This window comes from Eublepharis macularius, chromosome 1 (assembly GCF_028583425.1).
Source record: "Eublepharis macularius isolate TG4126 chromosome 1, MPM_Emac_v1.0, whole genome shotgun sequence".
In the NCBI taxonomy this organism is placed as follows: Eukaryota; Metazoa; Chordata; class Lepidosauria; order Squamata; family Eublepharidae; genus Eublepharis; species Eublepharis macularius.
The window spans coordinates 179,747,805-179,769,105 of record NC_072790.1 but is presented as its reverse complement, the minus strand read 5'-3'; the positions used below and the strand labels follow the sequence as shown (position 1 = coordinate 179,769,105).

The window sequence follows — 21,301 nt, the reverse complement described above, 5'->3', positions numbered from 1 at the left end:
GAAGTACCCTGAGATTTTACACACGGACATAATTTCTTCCCATATTATATGACCAAAGGCCTGGCTTGGCAACCCTACAATTCCCATGTGCCATCAACAAATTAATTTATAAGGCAGAGCAGGTAACAACAACCACCACTCAATGAACCAGGATCTCCCTAGCTAGACAGGTAGGCACTTCCTCGAACAATCCAGCAAGTGTTATAGATGTCCTACATTTTGTGACAAGTTTGAATTCAAATAGCAAAATTTTGAAAAACTTTAAATGCATGTAATGTTTCATTTTTATTCTATGTTCTGGCTTTCTCACCATTTTGCAAGCAGCCTGACAATGCCTAGGGAGTTACTTCCAAAATCTGAGGTGGCAGCCTTTGACACAATGCACAGATCTATAGTTATGAAACAGGAAAGATGTGTGGCATACACAAAGAAGCCCTTCTATTCGCCGCAGAGGCATTTAGATCTCGACGTTAAAGTACAAGTCTCATGAGTGAAGTATTATCACAGTCTTGTGTCATGCTGTGGGTTTGTATATTAAACCCTGCTGTGAGATTCTAGTCATGGAGAAGAAAATAACAAGAAAAGTAGAAAACCTGCATAGAGTAAACAGGAAATGTTATCTGATGCAAGAGAGTTATAATTAGGACTAAAATAATTAATTGAGTAATCAATATGGTTAATTTATTCATTAAGCACAGATTTAAAATGTGGATGTTTAATTAGATTTTAACTGGACTATCCCCTGGAAGGGTGTTTAGTGCTAATGGCATGCTTGTAAATGTTCCATGGCTGGATTCTCAGGAGTATTTTCGAAGAGATTTAAGTAGTTATTGACCTCTGTTAGAGCCCATGTGACATTAGAGTTCACCTTGGCCCTTTTCACACTACATACCTGCTTCCAGAACATCGCGAAATGCAGCGCAAAAACTGCAGAAGATAGCATCTTCTCGTGAGAGTTTTGCACGATGCCGTGCAAAACTCTTGTGACATTGTGCAAAACTCTCCTGAGAAGACACTATCTTCTGCGTTTTTTGCGCTGCATGTCACGATATTCTGGAAGCAGGTATGTAGTGTGAAAAGGGCCCTTTACCAATGAGACAAGCAGTAACTTTTTTAAAGTGTATGGTCCAATCTTAAGAGCCCACATAGGCTATAGGATTGGGCTAAAGAACCAACTGAAGCAGGAATTTATTATGTCCTCTTGCCATTTCTTCTTTTCTTCCTCTCTAGCCTTTGTATCTCCCCTACTGCCAAAATTTAGGTAATAAGTACCTTTGAACAGGGACTTGGGTTTGAGGTCGGTAAAATGAATATTCAGTTTCCTGGAGATAAAGTGTAGATGACTGGGGAAGGCAATGGCAAACCACCCCGTAAAAAGTCTGCCAAGAAAACGTTACGATGCGACGTCCCCCCATGGGTCAGTAATGACTCGGTGCTTGCACAGGGGACTATCTTTACTTTTACCTTAACTAATTATATTAAAATGTTAATTAATCAACCAGTTAGAAGTTGCACAGTTGATATACTAGTTGCAGCCCCCAAGTCCCCAAAGGTTTTGTTCTAGGGGAGGGTGTTAGTGGACCCTGAAGAACAATACAGGGACAAAATAAGGGACAGGGTTGCCAACCTCTAGGTAGGAGCTTGGAGATTTCCTGGAATTACAGCTGATCTCTAGTCTACAGGGATCCGTTCCCCTGAAAAAAATGGGGGGACCTCGCATCGTAACGTTTTCTTGGCAGACTTTTTACGGGGTGGTTTGCCATTGCCTTCCCCAGTCATCTACACTTTATCTCCAGGAAACTGGGTACTCATTTTACTGACCTCAGAAGGATGGAAGGCTGAGTCAACCTTGAGCCGGCTACTCGGGTCATGAGCAGAGCTTGGATTGCAGTAGTGCAGCTTCCCACTCTGCGCCACAGGGCGATGACTCAGTGTTTGCACAGGAGACTACCTTTACCTACCTATAATTAATTATCTGGTTTAAATAATCCATCTCCATTGAAATATGTCCTCCAAAAGTGTTAGAAATTAAATCAGAACAATCTGAAGGCATGTAAGGAATTTCAGAAGGGGAATGATTTGGAAATCATGTACACACCCCTAATTTCCCAGGATCCTCTAAACTGAGAGCCAGTATGGTGTAGTGGCTTGAGTGATGGACTAGAATCTGTGGGCCAAGCTACAAGTGACGAATGACACTTGAACAGCAAGCTGATTGAGTGGAGGGCAAGTGAACAGGGAGAAATACACTTGCTGTTCAAGTGTCATTTGTCACTTGTAGCTTGGCCCTGAGAGAGCCAGGTTCGATTCTCCACTCTGCCATGGGAGCTTTCTGAGTGATCTAGGGCCAGTCTCATACTTTCAGCCTAATCTATCTCACCGGGTTGTTGTGAGAAAAAATGGAGAATGATTTAAGACGCTTTGGGTCCCCATTTGGGAGAAAAGTAGGATACAAATGAAGTAAAACAAAACAAACAAATAAATTCTCAGGGGCTAGAGAAAGGATTAATCCTCCCTTTCCTTTGTAAGAAAAACGCAGCTGCTATCACCATTCGTTCCCTTCTAGGACAATTTCAGTCATTATCAGCAAATCTGAGTCCAGTAGTACCTTAAAGACCAACAAGATTTTCAGGGTATAAGCTTTTGAGAGTCAAAGCTGCTTTCATCAGCTACACTTTACACTGATTGTGCAATAATAATATTGAAAGCACTCTGGGCACTAAGCACTTTATTAATTGTTAAAGGAGCCTGGATGTTAGCACCGGTGTAAATGGTTTTCTGACTGCGAGTAGGGATATTACGAACAATTTATATGGGCCAGCAATGAATTCTACACATTGCTGTATGATTATATATGTTTAGTTTGCATTAAATAAAATTTTGGAATATGTTAGTAAGATTACTCGGGTAATTTTTGTCTTGGGATTTGTTGGTTAGATACAGAGCACAGATTGGTTTACAGGGACAGTTATACATATTGTTCTTACAGTATTCACATAACCTTCTTTTTGTCTTCTTTTCAAGTTAAATCACAGGTATATGCTTGTTCTCGTTTGTTTCCTTTCACTAGAAGATTGGTAAATAGGAACTAACAAGAGGGGAGCCCATAGGGACTTACAGGTAGAGTTGCTAGGCCAAGCCAAGCCTGGTAATCTGTGGGAGGGCTGGGGGGTGCGATGTTAGCAAAGTCAATGACGTCAGTATGTCACTTTTGGGTACTGCTATAGGAACCACGAGGAACTCTATGGTAAATGCTATGGTTTTACCATAAAGTTTATCACAATCGCTGGACCTACCCACTGTCACATCTGGGTTTTATCCATATGTGACACATCAGTGCAGATGCTGGAGACAAGAGACTATTTTTCTTTCTTTTTCTCCCACTCAGAGGGGCTGTAGGCAATGGAGATAATTGCAGGGAGATTGCCTGCCGTAAACTGGCACACAGTAAGCCTACTCATATGGGAACAGAAATCCATTTTGCTTTGCACAGGATCCCAGGAAAGGCTACATAGAAATTTTCTAAAATGAATAAAGAACCTATCTCTGGCAGCCCTTGCTTCCCTTCTGCTTCCTCTCCTCTTGTTATGGTTCTGCTTTTCTCACTTGCTTGTCAACAATACTCTGTTTTCATCTTCGTTCTTCTGTGCTTCCACACATGGGGACTGTGCAAGTGCAGGCCAGCCGCCGGAGAATTCTTCATTGCTTTCAGAGCTCTGAAGGGGCCGTTTGTTGCGCGTCTCAGCGACTGTTTTCCCGCCTAAACGGTCACATGCTCTTCCAGCGACCAATGCCCCCTTTACTTCAGTTCTCTTCTTGCCGCTGCTTGGAGAGAATGTCTGCTTGGCAGCTCCGTGTTTTTTTGTGCTTCTTGCTTGCTGTTTACTTCTTTGGCTTTGACTTCGGAATTCAGACTTTCTTCGTGTACTGATTTGGATCTTGTTGAGGACTCGGTAATTATAACTCGGACTGTTTTGACTACTCTTTTGCCTGACCCTGAAATGGCATCTAAAGTTCTTTTCAACCACTGCATACAGTGCCACACAAAGATGGCCCAGACAGATGGCCATGAGCTGTGTTTATTTTGCCTGGGGGAGACCCACAATGTCACGGCGTGTAAGATCTGCCAGGGCTTTACCCACAAGGCCCGGCAGGATAGACAGGCCCGTCTGAACTCGCCCCCCTCCCCACCTCTGACATGAGGGCATCCTGGGAGAGAGCAGCAGCAGCCCACCCCGGAATGGTCTTTGGGTGCTCTCACATTCAGCAGGCCTGTGCCTGCAAGAAGGATTTGAGTCTTCAGCAGCTCATTCAAAGCGCACACCCTGAGGTACAGCTGTTTCTCTAGGTCCTTCCCACTTTCTCCTTTCCCTTCTCCTATGCTTTCTTCTGTCATTATTCCATCCCATCCCCACCCCCAATCCCCCCAAACAAACTTAGCACTTTTCCTCCACTCTTTTCCAGTTTGTGAGGCAACAGGCAGGAGATAGGGGGGAATGCTTGGTGTGCGTGCGTCCTCCCAGCCCTCCCACTCAGTTGCTCCATGGCATGCGGCCCCGCACCCCCTCTGGTGCCTCTGCGTTCGAGGCAATTGCCAGACTTGCCTCCATTGATGCACTGGCCCTGACTGCAATTCTACCTAGAACAGGAAATAACCCATTTCCTGAGTCAGACTTTCCCCTCACCAGTGGGAATATGAGGCAAAAAGATACAATCATCTGCCCAGAGATTCATTGTGACTACACATTGTGAGTGATATTTCAGCTCCTGATCTCTGGATTCAAGTTCATCCAAGTCCATAATGCTATCCATGCTGTGAGCACCTTAAATCGATGAGGCATGCCTGCTAATTGTAGAAGATTTCAGATGAACATATTTTTGCAACATTTAAGTCTCACATTATGCAGGACAGCATTGTTAAATTGACTCTAGATGACAACCCTCAGTCTTATACACTCAAGACACTTTAAATAGAGAGGTCATTTGGAGCAATATTATATGATCCAGCAGTCTTTTGTTTCTGAAAACCATTGTTCAGATGGATGGTGCATAACATTCACTTGGTGGCCATGTCTCCTGATATAAGGACCGGAACATGTTCTCACTCCTTCTGTCACTTGTGATTCAAACTTTATTAGATTTATAGTGGGAACAATTAACAATGTTATGTGAGTACTGTAAAAGGAATCTTTTTTACATTATGGCCTTCCAAATTAGTTACTATTAAGAATAATTCCATGTTACTTTATCCTTGCCAAATAGGGGGAAGAGAAAAGATATACTACGTTAACAAATGCTCAGTCTTAAAATAATTAATCTCAAAATAATTTCTGTTTGTGATAGGAAACTTATAAAGTATGTTATAGAGACAAAGTTGGAAACAATCCTGATATCATAAAGGCATTCTGTATGTTGAGGACAAAAGAAAGGCTTAGACATAATAGGTTCCATTAGCTTCAGAAGCTCCTTTTAAGTCTATTGAAGTATTCATCTGTCATGTCATGAAGTTCAAATATTTTCCATGTTCCCCTTAAAAATAGGTTCCTCCCCCTCTTCTTTTTTTTGCAAGACAGCAGTTTATATCTTTTTTTCTTCTCAAAGGCATGGCTCATAAATTATTCTGCCACGCTGTGTAACCATTCTAAATGGGATTTATACACTCCAGTGTATTTGTAAGAATATGTTTAGTAAGGGTTTTTATTATGCTGTCTTTATGTCATCACAGTAATAGCTGTTACATTTTATTTATTGTTACATCTGATGAAAAAATTGGAGCAGCAACAACAAATAGCATAGGGTATGTTACTTTCTTATGAGAATGGATATCAAGTTCATACATGGCTGCAGAATTTTAACAGATATATGGTCATGGGGCCTAAGTCCATGCACTGCTAAATATGTGGGGTTTTGCTTCTCTTCTTCAGAAGGTTTCTTGATGACATCTCATATCTTTCCTAGGCCACTGTGTTTGTCTTTGGTACCATGCACTTTACCCACCATCTTTCTGTTATTTACATTATCAATGTCTGTGGAACCAAGGAGAGGCAAATCAGGAGTCCCTGATCCTGCAAAGTGTTATGAATTCTCCATCAGATCATTTTGATTTCAAATGTATCTATTGAATGTATAAAAAGATTGGAGGATGTATTCATTGCTCAGAATTCCTGATAACTTCTTCTCATACATCATTTCTAAGGGGGGAACTAAACCTCAAGAATTAAGCACGGGCTTTGAACAAGCACAAGACATTGTGAATTACTTTTATTTGAGCCCTGGGACCTACACAATTATTCCAGCTTCACAAGAAGACCAAGAGTGTGAATTCCTTCTACGGATTTTTCAGAGGAATCAGAGCGATAACAGGTAAAGCTATTGTGAATGACATTTTAATTGGAATTGGCAAAAAGAATCAAATTTCCTACATCCAGCTGAAGTATATTCCTAAGAAATCCTTCTGGATATTCTCTGTTAGTGATGTCATGCCATCAGTGCTCTGCTACTCCCCTCCACATCCTGCTGTGAGACGGTGGGCAATGAAGAGAGAGGCTCAGAGATCTCACACTGAAGTGGGAGACCTGGTCACTTTCTTGGCAAGCCTTAGCATTACAGTTTTCATGTATTCATTATTCTCACTAAAGAACTTCCAGGTCACCAAGCCTCTTCCTTGAGAGTAAATCTCTTACTGAGAGATTTTGTTTTATTAATTTAAATTTGTATCTGAGCTCTAAATCCAATGGGCTTTCTAATTGGCTTACTGCACTAATTTACATCTAACAAATCTTTAACAAACATTGATTGAAAATCTATTTAAACCAATTTGCAATAACAAACAATTGCCTGCAATAAATCTAAACCCATAAAGTCACCATAAATAGAGATCCCATGTGATATAGTCTAGGACAGGAGAGAGCCTGGTTCAGATCCCTGCCCAGTTATGATTCTCATTGAACCACTCAGTGTCTCTTAGCCTAAAATTATTGAGGATAAAGTGGTTCTCACTGAACCATTAGAATAATTTGTGAAGTCAGGTACTGGTCCACATTAGAAGGCTCAATGTGATTATTACAGTGAAGTGATCCAGCTTTCATTGCATTCATTGTGACAACAATAATCTAATTTTATTAATGAAAATTTTGGATATGTAGTACTGATTTGGTCATGACTAGAGATGGGCACGAACCACATTACGAACTTCAAAAACCCAAGAAAATGGCGATCGCGCGATCGCAATCCAGTGGTTTGTTATCAGCCACGGCCAACAAACCAGCAGTCGGTAAAAGCCTGGTTCAGTGCGTTTGGCCACGGTTCGGGAAGCCAGACACTCAGGCGCCAGCAATCAATTCCCCTTGCAATGGAGCCAGGGGAATGCCTGAACTCTGTCTGCGCTCCTTCTGTTGCCCTGGAAACCCGAATGGAAGCCCAGCTTACCTTGATCGGCAGGTCTTCCTTCTAACCACGGAGCTGCAAAGTGGTTACAAGTTGGGAGAAGACACCCAGGGGAGGGAGGGGGAAGGGGGTGTCCTGCAGCATTCCAATCTCATCCCTGCAAACCCTGATAGGCAGTTCTGACGGCCAAACACAGACCTCCTGCATTGCTCAATGGGACCTGTGCCGTGGGCTCCCAGGCTGCATTGCTCAATGGGACCTGTGCCGTGGGCTCCCAGGCTGGGTTTCACTTTCAGCGAGCAGTGGAGTGGGACGGAGCTCTTGCTTGCCACTTGCTAGCCTTTGGGGAGAGAGACTAATTCAGCTTGGGTTTGGGGGATAGGGATCTATCTCCTCTGGTTCCAGGGATGCTGCTTGGCTCTGGGGCCAACCTCAGTGGGCACCTCTGCTGCGGGCTCACACTGATTATTGATCAGTGCCTGATCAGGTCAGGTCTGTGGGAGTGGTGGACTAGGGCTCTAGTCCCTCCTTCCCTCTGGTGCCAGGGCTGCTGCCAGGCCCTGGGGCCAAGCTCGGTGGGTACTTCGGCTGAGGGCTCACATTGATTATTGATCAGTGCCTGATCGGGTCAGGTTTGTGGGAGTGGTGGGCTAGGGCTCTAGTCCCTCCTTCCCTCTGGTGCCAGGGCTGCTGCCAGGCCCTGGGGCCAAGCTCGGTGGGTACCTCGGCTGAGGGCTTACATTAGTGCCTGATCGGGTCAGGTCTGTGGGAGTGGTGGGCTAGGGCTCTAGTCCCTCCTTCCCTCTGGTGCCAGGGCTGCTGCCAGGCCCTGGGGCCAAGCTCGGTGGGTACCTTGGCTGAGGGCTCACATTAGTGCCTGATCTGTTCAGGTCTGTGGGAGTGGGCACCGAACCGTGAACCACTGGTTCGTTAAATTTTTTGGGTTCGCACCCATGTCTAGATAATGCTTAAGACAGAAACCCACAATTCCCCTCTAAGCTATCACTATACAGTATAATGATTGTAAACAATTTTAATAAAGTGCTAATAGTGGATAAAGTGCAATGAGTAATAAATGGAATCACTAGAATCAATATACAACAGTTCAATACATATATACTACAATCAGCCAATAAATATTTTCAATAAATAACATACCAGAATAACTCATACAGTCAATAAATAACAGCCAGAATCCAGTTCGTTAACATTTTAAACAGTAAACGTATGTTCCGTGTGAGAAACTACTAAAAGAAACCCTACTAATCAAGGTTCCACAATCAAAAAGTCCGTTCCAAAATGAAGATGTAACTACTGAATACAACCAGCCACTCCCTCCACAAGAGTCCGTAGTATAAATGCCTGTAGTTCAAACGGTGGTCAAATTTTTTGTGGGAGTTGCTGGCAGTTAGCCCGACAAATCGCTAGTTCAATTTGTTTCGCAGCACAAGCTTCCTCAAGGGCTACCATATCTATATTAAATGGAAACAATACTCTTAAAGGCAGTTCTAATGAATAACTTAAATCAATTCCTCCAATCTCAAAACTAAAATTTACAATTAGTAGAAAGCCTTCAAATACATTAGAAGTATCTGGTCTGGTATGGTATCGGTGGAAACAATGTCCGTAAGGGCGTGCAATTGACATACCTGAATAAATAGTAATTACATTTAAAGAAGCAGCATCCTATTATAACATCAAGACCAAATCTCTTACAGGAAACATGACATGTCTAAATTTGCATTCAGTCCCCTCAGTGCTAGGGATCCCAGATGGAAAAGCCAAATGCTCTCACGTTGGAGTAGGTTTTTTGCTGGAATTCTCCCTTCCTTGTCACATACGACTTCTAATACAGTAAATCTCATGTCTGTTTCTTTATGGTGTAATTGCTGAAAATGGGCGGTAAGTGGGGCTTCCATGGGCTTCCATGAAATCGCACTAGAAAGACGCTATACTTCTGGGTGTAGCGCAATGCCAGGATGCTCCGAGGGCGTGTGGATTTGCCCCATAACTTGTCTCCTCACCTTAGATAGATGTTCTTGAATCCTGATTCTGATGGCTCTACTGGTATTGCCTATATAGATTTTCTTGCAGGGGCACTGTATAAGATAAATGACTCCATGGGTATCGCATGTGGAGAAGCTATAAAGCTTAATCTCCCTAGCTGATTCCTGTATAGAAACGACTCTACTAATCCCAGTTTGGGCCAACTAGTGTTCTTCTGTTAGTGATCTAGAGCAATTATTAGCTGCTGCTTCTCATTCGATAATGACAACAGTGAAGAACTTTTGCTCTATCCTTATGCAGGTCTACTTTGTTTCTCTTAGGGAACTAAATACTAAAGTCAATCCAGTGGTGCCAAAGGTAAGTAAATATAACAGGAGATGTAATCATTTAAACATGTACATGTTAATATATGGATTATATCTGGTCCTGCTTTATACAATTTCACTTAGGTAGGCAATTATACCTAAGAACAGAGAGAAGTAGTCTTATTCTTACAGCACTGTGGAGAACAAAAGGATATCAAACATGACTTCTGTTGACTCAATGCAGCTACAATGACAAGAGGAACTACTGCTTAATTTTCTAAAATCAGAGACTCAAGCTAGCCATAGTGCCATCCCTGGAAATCCTGTGTTCTTTCATGAGTGAGTGCATGAGGACATGCCATAGTTACTTGGTGGAGAATGGAAAGACTGTTTGTACTCCAGTCATGCACAGCCTTCTACATATACCAGGATCCAGAAAGAATTGAAAATAAATTCTGGGGCTCTGCCTTGGTAGACTGAACACATTATGCTTTGGCAGCCACCCCTGCCAACCAGACCTTAAAGGCACAGAAAAATACTTCTAAAGTAGAATTGGCAGCCTATTTTAATGCTGGTCTTCGGCAATTTTCCCAAAGTCTAAATATAGAACATGCTCTGCCATGCTTTCCTTTTGCTGAAATTTTGCCCTTGGATTCTGTTGCAATGAATTGGCCCAAAGTGTCTCAGACTGTGTCCAGAGCAGTCGATAATCCATCTGTAATGCTCAGTTTCCATAATCAGCCACAGTACTCTTACTAAGCTGCTCTGAAAAATATAAGTTCATCTTGTGAACTTACAAGATTTAAAGCTAATTTCAAGGATAGTACTGCAGATTTATCCCAAAGTCAAATCTTGTCATCATCTTCAGAAACATAAAAGCCTCATTTGAGAGTGAAAGAGGGTAAAAGTAGAACTATTGGTTCATGATCAAACTAGGGATTTAAATTTTTTAAAAGTATTTCCATTAAACGTGTTTTTAAAGGAGCATTCACATACTAGGAATGGCACAATGATTTTGCCAAGAAACAAAATATAGCAAAACTAAATTTAAAGAGAAACATGCTCAGATCTCTTCTATTAAAATCTCTTTGGATTCATCATGCCTATAGTTGGCTAAGGACCCCTAAGGGAAGCACACCATCTGAATGAATACTCATTGACTTGTGGCTTCCTAATGTATTTTGAACCAAATCTAAGTGGTCCTCTATGACTGGTCTTTTAATAGTAATGACTAAAAACTTTTTCAACTTCTTTCAGTACTCATTTTTCTTTTAATTTAAATGTGCTGTACTCCTCATCACTTTAATTAGCTGTCTAGAACAATGTTTAAACACCTTTAAAGCTGCTAAAATCCACTGACACAGTAAATGTGGGGTGAGTAGTAAATTGGACATGTGATGAAGAAACCTCATGACTGTTTCACAGTGTGATGAACTCAGAAGATTCCAATCCAACCTATACTCTTAGTTTAGCTGCACTAATTGAGTAAATTATCAGATGATTCAAACTCTGGAAAAAAAGACCTGGGAAGAAGCAGTGCTGATGGGGTTTCCCCCAGCACTAGGTAATGTTACCCAATATGACTTCCATTTGTGCATTAGCTAAAATTAATCTTCAGGATTGTTACTGTAAAGACCACTCCATTTTCCTTCTCCTCTTGGTTTTTTGGGGGGAGAGAAGGAGGACCTATATTTTACATTTGGTGTTACAAACACATCTGATTCATTAATTTTTGATATATTTTCAGCTGAATGTTTCCATTTCTTATTCCTCCACAAGACCAAACGTACAACCTGACATTGGGGTAGAGGTACCCCTCTGCTGAGCAGTTTGAAGGCTTCTTCTGGTCCAAGGAGTCTTTAGTCAGCTTCAATGTCTCTTCCTCCAATGCAACAACTGCTTAAATTGGTGTAAGGTTCCTTAAGCTGGAGGAAGGTTGGATATACACCACCAGCTCCATCCAGTGCCATTTTTTCTACACAAATCTCTTGGGCATTCTGCACAGGATGCTTAAATGATGCCTTAAGGCCATGGTCCATTTTTTTCCTTCTCCTTCCCCTTCCTCTCTCCCTCCTACCTTTAGTTAACTTTCAGCCTGATGAAAAGATCAGGAGGACCACTCTAAAGCTTGAACACTCTTTTGTGTTATTTTGGTTATTCTTAATAAAAACGATTTCATGGCTTTTGGTTTTGGATTTTATGTTGGACCAGTGCAGCTACCTGCATGGGCTCAGTTGAGGAGGGCCTCTGTATGTCTCCTATAATTCCCTATGTCTCTCTTCACTGATAGGTTCAGTCCTGTCTTTTTATCCTTTTTCATATTTGCTTTGCTACATTTGACACATTTTCCAAGTATATGACTACCAACTGCACTCAGCCTTGATGCTTTGTTCAAATAAAGTTCCGCTGTTCTACAAAACCTCCATAGAATAATATTTTTTTTTCTCTTTGCCTGATAGAGGGCAACTTCCTTGACTGCATGAATAACCCATGACTTGGTTAATCAAGACTTTGGAAGTATGAGAATTTAGTTTTCATTGCCTAAATTAACATAGGACAAGACGATGGAATTTCAATTTCATGTAATCAGATGGTTAGGAAGAGATCACTGAGGATCAATTGTGTTGTTTTCTTTTTGCTTGTAGTTTTTTGAGGATGCATCTGGGCCCTTTTGTCTGTACAAGTGCTGGTAACTGTAAATTGCTAGATATGCCTTTGGACCATGGAAATAATATAATGTCTCAGACTGATTTTTGTGACTGATTTTTGTACTTGCATATTTTCTTTGATCCAGGATATGCCCAGGTGGAATCAAGACAACTCTTATGAAAAAGTCTTCCGAAGATATGCTAATCAAGTATGTTGAACAGAAAAAACAGTGTACTCTAACAAGACGTACAATTGAGAAATAAGTGTCTTGTCTTGCTATCAGTCCTGGCTTAGGAAATGCAGATCTCCAGTGGGTATCTCAAAACTCTATTGATTTGCCAGCCAGCCACTATAACAAAGAGGCAAGGGACCTAGCTAGAATATAATAGATGGTTCAGAACTGATTGTCTGCAGGAAGAAAGGTGTTCCTTAAACAAGCAATTAGCAGTAACCCTGGGCTACAAATATACCTGAGTATGTATATCATATTTTACTCTGATCAGAATTACTTTCAGTTTGTACTCACTGCGTTTAGAAAGCAGACATCAGTCAATGTTTGGATAATTGATTCTCATTCTTTCTGAGCTGAGCTGCATGTGTTCACAGGAGATGCTCTTAATGGCTTAATAAACTGTTATAAAGGACTCCTTGACTTAGTCAAGAGAAAAATTGCTGCCAAAAGCCTCTGCACAATAGACCTCTCACAGCTAATAGTTATATCAACGCATAAAAGGTGAAAATGACACTGCCTACTGCGAATAATGCACAAGGTTTGTCTCCGGGAGCACTGAGGGCAAAGAAGGAAGATTTTACATGGCTCATGAGTCAGGCAATGGCAAGAGCAATGGGCTGGATTCTCAGCTCTCTGGTGCCATTGCCTAATGGATGGCAAAGGAGCAGAAGTGCAGCACAACTGCTGCGACTCCAGATGATCCTGCTAGCGGATGGCAAAAGACCAGTGGCGAGTGCTGTCATCTCATGCCTAATATCTTCTGTTGGCAATTACCTAAGAATAAAAAGGAAAACAGACTTCAAGTTGTAGAGGCAAAGTAAGAGCAGCTCTGGGAGTAAGAGAATTGCTGCATTTATACCTTTTAAAGGTCGGATTGAATAACAGATCTGACATTTATGAACAAACTGGTTAATGACTTTTTTTCAAAAAAAATCTTCATAGAGTGTTACAGTGAAAGCTCAGATTTTGGAGGTTGTTAATAATAATGAAATTAATAATGCTTAACATTTGTAAAGCGGTTTCAGTGTTCAAAGCACTTCACATTAGAGATGCCTGAACAACCTCTGGTTCAGCTCATGTTCTGTATACCAGTTGTGAACAAAAAGCCTATTTTTCATTGATCCTGCTACTATTCACAAACAGATCAGTCAGCCAGTGATTATAAACAAACATTCTTTTTTTAAAAAAAAAAAGTCTTATAAAGTGTTACTATTTGACATTTGTTTCAGTTTGTGTTATCAAGACTATTTTGCACATGTGAATTTTTGCACAGCCTTATGGGAGCCATAGTGCCATCCTGTGTGTCATTTAATTGCCTGACCTAACTGCCCATGACCTGGGGGAAATCAGTTTCACTTACTTTGCAGACACAAAAGCAGGCAAGGCAATGAAATTCTACCACCACTGCTACTATTTAGCTACAAAGTGGTTTAATAGCTTTTTGACTTGGACAGCAACATACCAAATAAAGCCGTTTCCACACACCCTTAAAGGGACAGCCCACTCATGAATACTGGTGGCTTTTCCTCATGAATCCAGACATCTCTGCAAAATGCCTGTGGGCTGTTTGGCTTCCTTTTTTTTTTTTGGTGCCATTTTTGGAAACACACTTTCTGCAGTCCTAGAAAAGGCACCGAAAAAATGGAAGCCAAATGGCCCATGTCCGTTTTGCAAACGGAGTTGTCCCCAGTGTTCCATTTATGTGCCGTTCCTTTAAGGGCATGTGGAAATGGCTGAAATCTGAGGTTCATGTTGTAGATTATTGTGGCTGTCAAGCATCATATGCTCACCTGCCAAACATTCCCTGTGAAGTTCACAGTATCACTACTTCACATTCATTACCAAAATAATCCTAACTACAGCCCCGGAGGTAGGATAGTGTTACTTCCCCGCTTTTGCCCTCAGGCCTAAGGAAGCCCTAATGAGTGAGGTGAGATTTAAACCTGTAACTTTCCATACCACAGCTCTTTCTCTCTGCCATTGTGGGTTTCTTTAGATATGTTTCTGCATGGGCCTGCACTAATTTTCCTGAGCTCCCTGCAGTCAGAAGTCAGCTGAGGGGAACTGTTTTTTTAAAAAAAGGCAAGCTCTAACAGGCTCAGAAAGGGGGTGGAGCTCCTGTCCTCCCCTAAAGCTGGTTGTTTCCACACAGCTTACCTTCTTTTGAAAACTTTCAAAAAACAGCATCTTCACACACTGTTATCGCATGAAATCGTGCAAGAAGATGCTGTTTTCCATGATAACACAGTCTTCTTACATGATTTTGCACAATAACAGCATCTTCCTGGTGCGATTTCACGCGCAAAACCGCTGTTTTTCAGAAGTTTTCAGAAGAAGGTAAGCCGTGTGGAAACGGCTGCTGTTTTGTCGCATAAAAACTATATGTGAGGGGAATTATTTCACTGATTTTGCAGTTCCATGTGGAGAATCTGTGCATAGATTGTCCACGTGGAGCAGCAAAGTCTGCAAAATAACTTCTCCCACCATGTGCTGTTTTTGCACAGAAAAATGGCTTGGAGGAAGGCAGGATGACTTCCTCCCCTTGATGTGCCATTCTGAGCTTATCTGAGCTCTCTTTAAAATAAAACAGTTCCATTCAGCTGACATAAGAGATGTGTTTTTAAAATGAAGTACTAAATTAATAAATAGATGTAAGAGAAGCAACAATATCTTCAGCTTAACATAGCATCAGAGCGAAGACAGCTGCATTCTGCACTCCCCCCCCCTTTTTTTTTTAACCAGTTATCATCCTTAGGTACCTTACTGTTCTTTCTGGAAGATCAGAAAGAGTCCTGGTGAGAATCACTATGTAACAAAAGAAACAAACAAACATAAATGTGTAGTGATAGGGGTGTATTTTTCTTGGGCAAAATCTGCAAATCTATTGATGTGAGGGGATGTTATTTATACAGAGGCAAAGCCAAGATCAGGATTGGGACCAATGAAAGAAATAAGAATGATGGAGAACAATCGGTTGGAAGATTTCTTCTGAGCAAGATGCACTGAAATGAATGGAAGATCCAATGGGCCTAGCAAGAAGAGAAGTTTCCCAAGATTGTGCTCTATCTATCGAGTACATTTTTATCCCTCAATGTCTCCACGGGGTTCAGAGTGGCATATACAATTTTCTCTTCCCCATTTTTATTCTCAAAATAACCCTGTGTTAGCCTGAGAGAATGACTGGCCCAAGCTTACCCAGTAAGCTTCCTGGTAGTAGAGTGACCTGCCTCCCAGATTCTAGATTGATTCATTACACTGGCTCATATCACTTAAAAGCACATCTCTCATATTCTTTATTAGAGTTCCTACCTGGATGCTTCACAGTTGCAGAGGATCCTTAATGATGTGTTCCTGAAAGGTAACATTCATTTTTATGGTAGGCTGCAATTTTTGAAGTAGTTTTTTCCCACAGTATAGTGCCCTGGTTGGCCACTATTTTTTAACAGGGGATGTATTAATTTTAGTTTAATTTAATTTAATTCATTAGATTTGAATTCTGCCCTCCCCACTCCAGCAGGCTCAGGGCGGATCACAATTTGCTCGCAAAGTTAAAGTTACATCAGATACCATTAAAAACCATAAATTAAAAACATCACACAGCGGCACGGTAAAATGTACTATACATAGGCACAGGGCATAACCCTTTAGTCAGCACCAGAGCATTTAGAAGTAATCAACAGATGGAGATGTCACTGGAGTCCATACTCAACTAGATAGGGGGGCTCCACTTAGCATCAATCATACACCTGGCAGAACAGCTCCGTCTCACAGGCCTGGCGGAAAGATAACAAGTCCTGCCAGGCTCTGGTCTCATTAGACAGAGTGTTCCACCAGGCTGGGGTCAGGACCAAAAAAGCCCGGGCCCTGGTCAATGCCAGGTGGGCCTCCCTAGGGCCAAAGACCTTCAACAGATGTTTACCATTGGAGCAAAGAATTGAACTAAGCAAAAGTTAAAGGGCCAGAAACAGTAACCACATCCAATCAGACACCCACTCAGACCAGGGGAGCCAAGATGCAATGCCAAACTAAAGTGACATCGGCAGATCCATTTTTAACATGAATCTGCTCCAGCCACACCTAAAGTGGAGGATGGGAGATACATTTTGTGAAGCAAAAGAGACAAATGGGTAAAGGAGTGCTAAACCTTCCGTGTACACTGCTTACCTTCCCATAACTCCTCAGCCTCCCAGATTTGTTTCTTAACTAGGGTCATATATGATATTATAGCCCAGCTGAGAAAAAATGGCCCTTGAAAGAAAAGGTGAAGAATTCTACAGGGTGGCCATTAAGTATAAACCAGCTGGCTGATTCCTATACAGGCAACATTAGCCTAAAAATCCCTGCTGCGTGCCTACGTAATGGTGATGTATTTTAAACATTCCCTCTCTGTGGACCACTGCAATTTCCCCACACTACAGCCTATACTGTTCTTGAAGGATCCCTGATCTTCAGGAACAGCTTTTGTGGGATGCAGTACTGTAGTAGGAAGGGTTAGTGGTCAAAGTGTCATTCCACAAATTCTAGGGAATTAAAAAAAAAATTCAATCACTGTGCTTAGGATCCAATCTACTGTTTGTATAAGAGAAACCCTATAAGACATGGCTGCTAAGAGGCACCCTAGCTCTTAAAGAAAGATTCCCTCCAGAGATCCCCTCATACCACTCAGCCTCAGCCCAACATATAAAAGTCAATTGCATGGCTCACTGAACTTCCAAGTAACCATGGCAGCACTCGCAGTGTACCCGTTACAAGCAACTTGAGCCCAAATGGTCAGTGCTTCTTCAGTCACTTCAAATGCATGTATGTGGAATGGTTCCCATGATAGGTAACACTCTGTGTTGAGAATTTGTGTCAAACAAATCACCATATACATAATAGACCATTTCTCATGGGCACACGCTCCAAGTACAAAATGCATGCTGGTAAACAGTGCATTTGGAAACAGGGTCAAGTCCTTTTCCAATTACTCCCCTTGTTCATTTTGCAAAACAGTCAATTGTTAAGCAGTCTAAAATGGAGGTATCCCATTTCCAAACGCATGGGGTTAAAAGCAAGCTGTTCCGCCATTGCTACCCCTCTAACCTCCTTATTCTTTGTGTCTGTTGCCTTCTGATTTATCCATTTATAGATCTAATGGCCAGTCTGGGAAGCGAAGATAGATTCAGCTTCGATTCATGCAGGAGCCTTTTAGCTCTGATGGATGTATCTTTTCAGCAAATGCAATAAAACCTCCCTTATGCTGCCCTTCCTTGCTTTGAGTTATAGCTGTGCTGAGCTTCCCTTTGCAGGAGCTTTGTGAGTAAATATTTGCCATCAGATCTGCCCATTACATATGTGGGGAATTTATAAATTGCCAGACTTCCCTCTCCGCAGACCACTTCTATCAGATGTTGGGGAGAAGGGGAAGAGTTTTCAGCACATCAGCACATTCTGCAAGCTAAGGTTGCTAACCTCCAGGCGGGGCCTGAAGTGCTCCCAGAATTACAATTGATCTCCAGACTACAACAATCAGCTTCTCTGGAGGAAAAGGCAGCTTCAGAGGGTGCCCCCTGTGGCCTCACATCCTCACTGAGCTCCCTCCCCTTCCTAAAGTCTGTTCTCCCCAAAATCTCCAGGAATCTCTCAAGCTGGAGTTGGCAGCCCTACTGCAAACTGCTCCCCGTCAGTTTGCAGGAATATGGTCAGGTGCAGACCATATTCATTTCAGTCTCCACCTTCTGCACCCAGGACAATCTTATACTCCACGGGGTAGGGTTGCCAGGTCCAGGATGGGGAATTCCTGGATATTTGGGGGGTGGAGCCTGGAGAGGGGAGGGTTTGGGAGGGGAGGGGCCTCAGTGGAGTATAATGGCATAGAGTTCAACTAAGGTTGCCAGCCTCCAGGTGGCAGCTGGAGATCTCCCGGAATTACAGCTGATCTCCAGGCAACAGAGATCAGTTCCCCTGGAGAAAATGGCTGCTATAAGGGTGAACTCTATGGCATTATACCCCACTGAGGCTTCTCCCCTCCTCAAATCCTGCCCTCTTTAGGTTCCACCCCCCCCCAAAATCTCCAGGAATTTCCCAACCTGCATCTGATAACCCTAAGTTCAACCTTCAGAGCAACCATTTTGTCCAGGGGAACTGGTCTCTGTTGCCTGGAGATCAGTTGTATTTCCAGGAGATCTCCAGCTACCACCTGGAGGCTGGCAACCCTATGCATGGGAAAGCATACAAATCCGAATGCTGTCTATAGCCAGAATTCATTTCTCAAATACAGTCACTATATCTGCATAGAAATGGATAGATATGTGTTTACTCTCAAGTACGATCCCGTCTGTGGACCGTTTCAGTTTATAATAGGGGGAATGGGAAAAGTCACAGACTAACTCCTAAGTACAAGTGCACAGACTGAATAAAACAGCTTTTGTTATGCACTAGAGCAATGTACTGTGATTTAAAGACTCAGAAAAATGTCAGGCCAATGTGTCTCTTTCTAAAGAGCCACTGGAATTCACTGACATTGGTCGGGACATTCAAGGCTCAGAACACAGCCAAGCTTTAAGGTCTTTGGTAGGCGAATATGCTGTGGCAACTTCCTGATAGGTGTTTTACTAGTTCATGGTTGATTATCCCACAGCTTGCGTTCTGTGCTTGTACAAGAAGAAATAAGCAGCTACTGAATATCTCTGTTTTTTCTAGGTCCATACCATTATTTATCACCACAAAACTAGGCTGCTTCAGCTTCTCTCCTTGTGAAGAGCTGAGGCTTCTCTTCTGAAAGATGGTACCATCTAACGTAAGGAACTAGTCAAACATTTAATTCTCCACCTGCAGTCTGTAGAGTTAAAGTGCTACCATATCATATATCTAAACGTGTCATTCTGGGTCTTAGGAAGCAAGAGGTTACAGCTATGGAAGCACATGAAGGGATGTTTCAGTTTAGGACAGCTGTCCACTATCAGCCAAGACCCATTGCCCACATTTGTGTATTTACATGCAACTTAATTCATTAAAGCTTATTTAAAACTTGACTATACATACAGTTCAATGCTAACGGAAGGCTTGTACTGCAAGAGTTTCAACTACTGTGGAGATACCTCAACAAGTACAAGGTCTGTGGGAATTTATACATCCAAATTCTCAGTTGGCCTCTGTTTCATGCTGTTAAATAGTTGATGATTTGGGGTTCCTGAATGGAGGGCTTTCCATTTACCAGTAAAGTATTACAAAAAAGAAATTCCAAATTGGGAGGGGGAGTATTCTATGATAGTTCTTAAAAACAATAATTGAATCTAGGAATTTCCACTTGTAAATCACATGTAACTATTTTACAGGAGATTTTTAGAAGGGAAGATGAAAATAAATCTGGATTCCTGGAAGTTTCCAATTTGACAAGAGTAATACAGATGGCAGGTATGCTAACTTACTTTGAACATGGTTTCAATTTACAGTTTAATTTTGAAATGTGGTGCATTTTTGTGGGGAAAGGTTCTAAAACAGAAATCTAAGCTGTACTCACACATCATTTTAAGTCAACCTTAAGCTGACAAGTATGAACCTGCCTTTTTCCCCATGCCCATGTTGTACATTCCTCATTCCTCCCTCCTCCTTTCTTGCACATAAAATCCTGGTTAGAAACTGGCTGCACTTGAGAAAGGTAGACTATACATAATGTAAATAATGTACAAATGAAAGCACACAGGTTAATGTGAATTAATCTTCCCCATATATACATGTTCTGGGATGATATACCTGGATTAATTCCTGGTTTGTGGACATTAAACTAGCTTCACTTAACTCATCCACCAGCATTTTTACATACAGATACAGTGAAGTTATAAGTGAAATTGTGTGCAGGAGGGGAGAAAAGGCACACAAACACAGTAACAAGCCTGGGCCATTTCCACACTGCTTACCTTCATCCGGAATGCCATGGAATGTTGCAAAAAAACCCACGGAAGATAGCATTTTCTTGTGCGAGTTTTGCGCGACATAGCGCAAAACTCGCGCGAGAAGACGCCATCTTTTTTGTGTCGTTTCACGGCGTTCCGGATGAAGGTAAGCAGTGTGGAAATGGCCACGGTTTGGATACATGCCAGGTTTTTTGTTGACATTGTCTGAATAGAGACTTAATTGGTTGGAGCTTTACCTGCCATATCAGAAAAGAATAGGAGAAAGACCAATACTTCCCCTCCATCAAACCACAAGTGGTCATAGTTCAGTTTAAAAAATGATAAATTCATCCATTTCAATTCTGGACCTCTTAGATTTTCAGTAGAATGATAAAGGATGATTCCATGGATGTGAACTTCTAAAAAAAAACCCCAGCCTTTGAGTGCGTACTAGACTTGTGCATTTCTTTTCTAATTAATTACAATAATGATGAAAATGGGCTTTTTGGTAATTTTTGTAATTAAAGTTAAAAAGAAATAAATTTCCCATCTAAACAGATGAAACCAAAAAACCCCACAATATCCCTTTATTTTATTCTCTTTCTTTTGTTATTGCAGTCCTGCTTATCTTTGACTCTACTGGTTTCACTTTTACATGGCAGTTAGTATTATCCTAGTAAGGGCATAAAGTCTGTTCCTTAAGGAGAAGGGAGGAGAGAGAGGCTTTCTTGATTGACTGCAAGCTGAAACTACAATAATTACATACATGTATGAGGTATTTCAATCCTGAATTACATGGGATGGGTCTTTGCCTTCTTGTTGCCTCCCAATACCTGCCCTGCCATGCC

At 41.7% G+C, this 21,301-nt stretch overlaps 1 protein-coding gene across 3 annotated transcripts in view; it reads left to right on the top strand.

Moving 5' to 3' along the window:
• The window catches only part of LOC129336141 (calpain-13-like), a 148,111-nt gene that overhangs the window by 109,558 nt on the left and 17,252 nt on the right, over positions 1-21,301 (top strand). For all 3 annotated transcript variants that reach the window (XM_054989364.1, XM_054989280.1, XM_054989199.1), the window contains exons 12-18: positions 6,197-6,363; positions 9,714-9,750; positions 12,493-12,555; positions 15,880-15,937; positions 17,708-17,781; positions 19,605-19,673; positions 19,896-19,974. In XM_054989364.1, the coding sequence (XP_054845339.1) occupies positions 6,197-6,363; positions 9,714-9,750; positions 12,493-12,555; positions 15,880-15,937; positions 17,708-17,781; positions 19,605-19,673; positions 19,896-19,974 (547 nt within the window). The remainder of the gene's footprint in view (positions 1-6,196; positions 6,364-9,713; positions 9,751-12,492; positions 12,556-15,879; positions 15,938-17,707; positions 17,782-19,604; positions 19,674-19,895; positions 19,975-21,301) is intronic.